This window comes from Triticum urartu, unplaced genomic scaffold (genome assembly GCF_003073215.2).
Source record: "Triticum urartu cultivar G1812 unplaced genomic scaffold, Tu2.1 TuUngrouped_contig_1792, whole genome shotgun sequence".
Taxonomy (NCBI): Eukaryota; Viridiplantae; Streptophyta; class Magnoliopsida; order Poales; family Poaceae; genus Triticum; species Triticum urartu.
Genome location: NW_024112248.1, coordinates 22,097 through 27,547, shown reverse-complemented (window position 1 = coordinate 27,547; position 5,451 = coordinate 22,097). Strand labels below are relative to the sequence as shown.

The following is a 5,451-nucleotide window of genomic DNA, read 5'->3' as shown; positions in this document are numbered from 1 at the left end:
CGCGCCCAGTCGGATTACCATTGTACCCCCGGGGAGTAGGCCTATATAAACCCCCCGGGGCACCCATGCAAAGGGTTCGACCCCCTACTAATCCTAGACACCACACAAGGAGAAGAAGCAGGCTAGCCGTGCCCTTCTTCCTCCTCCCACCAAACAGCTCAAGGAGCATTGTGTAGCTACTTGTTCATCTAGTGATTATGCGGAGGCCCCGCAGAGCAGCAGTAGGGGTGTTATCTCCACGGAGAGCCCTGAAGCTGGGTAAGATCCGCCGGTGTGCATGTCTTCGCCTTATCCCGTTTCCAGGCACCGGCGATGTCTTACTGGCTCCCACAATGATAAGCCACCCGTTGGCATATGTCGCACCTACCACTCGACAAGTGCCAAGACGGCGCATCCGGTGTGCGCTAACCCTCTCTAAGTGACCCCCGGTGGCATTCATCCATGTCCTTGGAACTTTCCGAACTTCCGACGGTGCGACGCCTTGAGATCCAGGCGAGGAGGTTGTGGCCTCCTTCAGAGATGGATTTGGATGGACGGATTGCGCCGGGGTCCTTAGTGTTTGGTGATGGCACGCCATGTTGATGCTTACTCATTTCTTCTCCAGTGTCGGCATGCTACTTGTTATGGATCTGCTGTGGAAGAGGACCTCGACGTTTTAAGCTCTTAGTTTCTTTGTATATCCTTCCTGTGCGGAGCGTTTGGGGCCTTGTTAGGCCTTGTACAATGCTAGGTGCTTACGAAGCTGCTTAGAAAATAAATCGGGTTTTCTCTGAAGCACCAGTGTCTATTTCTATAGAAGAGACGCCTAATTAAGCATCTACCCTGTACAAATAAGCATTGATGCTTAAGAAAAGCCTGTACAAATAAGCATTGATGCTTAAGAAAAGCCTGGTTTATTTCTTCAAACACCTCTCCTAAGCACCTTGCATTGTACAAGGCCTTAGGTGCTTTTCAGCGCCTTTGTATCTTTCCGTTTCCTATTTGCTCTTGACGGTTGTTTATTGCAGTTGTATCCTATCCGGTTGATAGTTTTGTTAATTCAAAGTCGGGCAAGGTGCGAATCCTTCTTGGACTCGGCTGCGTCTTTTCTCTAAAAAAGAATAGTCACTTATACTGAGTGAACACAAAGGATGATGGCGGTGCTAGTTGGAGCTAGTTGGTTTTTTTTTTTTTTAGCGGGAAGCTAGTTGCCCCAAAGGATTTCAGTTGAGGAGAGTGGGAAGGGGGGGTGGGGGTCGGGGGGTTGTTAAATCGTGGAAATTTTGATCCGTTTGTGATAATGGCATCATCACATTACAAAACAGTAAAACGGAGCTACCCACGCCCCTTCACAGCAATTTGACGTCCTCTGCTGTCGGATCAGGCTAATGGACGCTACAAATCTGCCGTTCGTTCCCTCGGCCGCGCCTGCGCGTTTTTCGCTCCGTCATCGCGCCCCACTTACCCACCATAAACGGGCTGCTGCTCCGCTGATGGACCTAGGCATTCTGTCCTTAATCGGGCTGACTAGTCCTGAGAAACATAGGTTAGGTCCAGGAAAGTAGAGTACACATGCCCGTTCCGTGCTTTCTATCATCTCATGACTTTTCCGCCACATTGCCTCGGTTCTTCCCAAGGCGGCGGCGTGCGCCGTCGGCTTCATTCCTCGCAGTTCAGCGGTCCTCCTAGACGTGCGTTGTCGTCTTCATCCCTCATGGTTAATCCTTCTTTTTCTGAAGGAGCCCTATTCCCCCGATCGGCATACCAGATTAGCCTACAAAGTTGTACTGTTGTACAGTCCGCCCACGTAGAAGAAATTCTTGATGCATGGATTGATCCTTCTTTTTCTGAAGGAGCCCTATTCCCCCGATGAATTCGCATGCGTGATGCATCCTCACGAATCTCATCTTCTGTAGGTAAACACATCTCACCTACCCTTTATTTGGACTATTGAGGAATCGCGTAACAGATTGGTTCGTGCCCTGGTTCCATTGAATTTTTTTTCTTCTTGTGAGCTTGTGAGTCCTATGCTTCTATTTCTTCCCTCAGGTCATGTTGACTCTTGTGCATGGATTGATAATTGAGAAAGAAATCAATGAATTCTAGAAGAAATCGCTTGCCAATGTCACGGGTCCATATGATTCTGCTATGACCACGATGGCAACAATGAAACAAATATACCAATGCCTTTAAAGGTAAATTGTTGTTCTGCTTTACACTTTATAGTAGAAAAAAAATTGATGCCTGATCATTATTATTTTTAGAGTATTGGTTCTTATCCCATTTCTTTTTCAAGCATGTTGTCATTGATCAGCTATCAATCTGTTTCTTCTCAATTTGCAGAAGAGAAGTGAATTCAGAAAAAGTTAAGCATGGGAATGTATAAACCAACTTATGTTATGATCGAGCAACCAGGGATCGCACATCACAGCTCCAAAAACACAATGGTGCCATGGGGTAATTTTTATCATTTACTTCTTCAACACAAATATCAGTTTTTTGGTGCTTGTTGAAAGAGCTGCGTGGATCTTCCATGATTCCTCCCAAGGTGATATAATCTATTTCTATCTCTATCTTCTTTTATTTTGCGTGTGATATTTCTCTGTTTCGGTTGCAAATCAATAGATTTGGAAGTAGTGCTATCGGTGGATGCAAATCCATCGACCTGTAAGTGATGTTGATGCTAGATGTTTAGTTTTGCTCTATATGTATAAATCTGTGCTTGAAAACTGATTGAATTGATCAGATTACCACTTGTATTTGTTCTTTGCCTGATATCATGTGCAAATGCTCTGACACTTCTTGTTCATGACTTCTTATAGTGTAGCCCATTCATGAGAACGTATATGCACTTCTTGTTCTTGTTGAGATTATACACTACCAAAAAGGGATGATTTCATCGATTCAACATCGGTAAGGAAAATTGTGCTACTGGTAAGAACAGATGCTTCACATAATCATTTCTTCCTCGTTTGTCCTCCTAATAAGAATAGGTACATGCTGAATGCGTTTTTTTCTGGCTCATGGTTAAAACAGATGTTCTTTTTGCATTTTTCTGCTGGTAAGAGTAGATGCATCGGTCGAGTCTTCTCTTTTTGTATTTTTTATTGAGTAAAGCTGCTTAACCTGGGTGTATCTTTTGTTGGTCTCTTCTGAAGTGATGTTACACATGTAGATAAATACAAGAAATTATGAGGCCAATTCATATATACACTTGTCATTGTGAAATTATGTCTCAAATTCTTTGACAATGATAAAATAACTATGTTTGTGCATGCCTAGGATCTTATGCCACACTCATTGCTATGAGACTTGGATTTTGGTTTCATGTTTCTGCAGTACTATTGTAACATACTCCCGCTGTCCTTGAAAGATTGTACTTCCAACTTTGTTGGAGGGTTAAACTATCTCTAAGTTTGACCGAGTTTGTGAAAAAATTTATCAATGTTTATGAAACCAAATAGGTATATGATGAAAATATATCGTGTCATGAATCTAATTCTACTAATTTGATGGCATAAATGTTGATGTATTATTGTATAAATACGGTCAAACATAATAAAATTTGACTTTCCAACAAAGTTGAAAGTATACTCTTTTAAGGACGGAGGGAGTATATGCTTTGTGTTTATCTCTTCTTAATGAAGGTGATCAAGAAATTATTGAAAACAAGTTACTGCAAAGAGGCTGTATGGTGCAAAGTTTACATGTCAAATAGATGCCGAAGTCAACCTATATTTACAATGCAGGGACGGGCGCGGCAACGCGCGTCTTCATGGTCTAGTATATAAAAAAACTTGCCTACTACGTTGCATACATGCGTGCTAGGGCAACAGAGTCTGTGTCCAACTTCGATGAGGTTTGGTATCATTTTCTTTGGACAACTTTTTTTTTTGCGGGGAATTTCTTCGGACAACTTGATTTGTCATATAACGGCCACTGAAATTTTTCATCGCTACATATGTAGTTGCTTATAAAATCTCTCGGTCGCGCATACCGTTTGGTCAACACCGTGTGCAATGAGGGGTATCAAGAGACTAATTTCCACAGTAGTGGACCAGGTTTATATAAATAGTTATTATCAAAATTTACAATACCCAACAAATACGTTACAGAAACACATTTCATGATAATTCTATTGATACTGATTTGGTACTGTAATTATCAATATTTCGTTGTATACACCCATTTAAAGTAAAAAAAAAAATTTGACTCAAACAAAAAACCATATTTCTTGCAAGCCCGAACAGAGCAGTAGTTAACCCATGTAGCTTGATGTAAAAAAGAAAAGGAGAAACGGTACAGATTTTAGTGCACAGGTGAGAAGAGAATACAAACAATAGCAAATCCTTCCGAACGCAGCATAGGATATCACGCATCGCACGATGTGGATGGGTGGAGCATCCTCTTACAATTTGCTCGAAATCCTTTTATCCTCCTCTAGCTCTAGAGCCTTGACATTGACGGCGGACGGGCCTTTTTGGCCGTCTTGAATTTCGAATTCGACACGCTGGCCCTCGGCGAGGGTCTTGAAGCCGTTGCCATGGATTGCGCTGAAGTGGACGAAGACGTCCTTGCTGCCGTCGTCGGGGGTGATGAAGCCGAACCCCTTGGATTCGTTGAACCACTTCACCTTACCAGTAATCTGCATTTTCTCTCCGTATGTATCCGTAGCCTTTTCTCTGTCTAAATCTCACTCTGTTCGCTGTGGTTGGGGGTGGGGGTCTTGGCCAGAGGCCGACTATTATATAGCCGGCGATGAGGCGAGCAAGGCGAGGTGGCGGTGCCCCTTACTTGACTGTAGGACATCATGTATGATTGATTTCGTGTAGCTGGAGAAGTGGGTGCATATCAGGATCATTCCTGATTTTCTTGTATGTGGATCGTATCAGGAAGGACTCCAGTTGTGATTAATGGAAGCTCGTTTCCCCACCAAAAGATCGCGATCGTGCTTGCACGCGCTGCAGTCGCGCCATTCACGTCGCCTAAACGTGTTCAACGTGCAAGCATGTCCATGCCCGTGCGCACCGACTCGCAAGTCGCAACCACCGCGCGATGCCCGGGCCAACTATTCGAACGGTCCCGCATCACCGCGGGCACGCGACGAGGCGCCGTCCGCCGTGACGCCGCAACGCAGCACCGTGCTGCCGCTCGCAACGCCTGCGCTGCACGCTGCATCGTCGGTCGTCGTGCTTCCGCCGCACGCGCTGAGCCTCGCTGCCAGTTGCGTCGCCGCCGCGCGTGCCCCGGCGCACCACCCGCCGCCGCCGAGTGCCATCGTGGGCTTGCCCCCAGGCGAACAGACCACCTGAGGTGGGGAAAACGCCGGCCCAATCAGATAGAGAACTCCGTGTTGGACTTCGTGTAACTGAACCTAGCGTCTGTTTCTGAACCTTTGGTATGGTGTAGTACACCAACGATCGGTCTCCTTTGTAACGCCACGATGGGGGCTCTTCCCATCTATATTAACAC

General features: G+C 45.2%; 1 protein-coding gene across 1 annotated transcript; it reads right to left on the bottom strand.

The window, feature by feature from the left end:
- Window positions 1–4,006: 4,006 nt before the first annotated feature.
- Window positions 4,007–4,713, bottom strand: LOC125526765 (cold shock-like protein CspC). The gene has a single exon (XM_048691401.1). The coding sequence runs from the start codon at window positions 4,628–4,630 to the stop codon at window positions 4,388–4,390; it is 243 nt and encodes an 80-aa protein (XP_048547358.1). The 5' UTR covers window positions 4,631–4,713; the 3' UTR covers window positions 4,007–4,387.
- Between the last annotated feature and the right edge of the window lie 738 nt (window positions 4,714–5,451).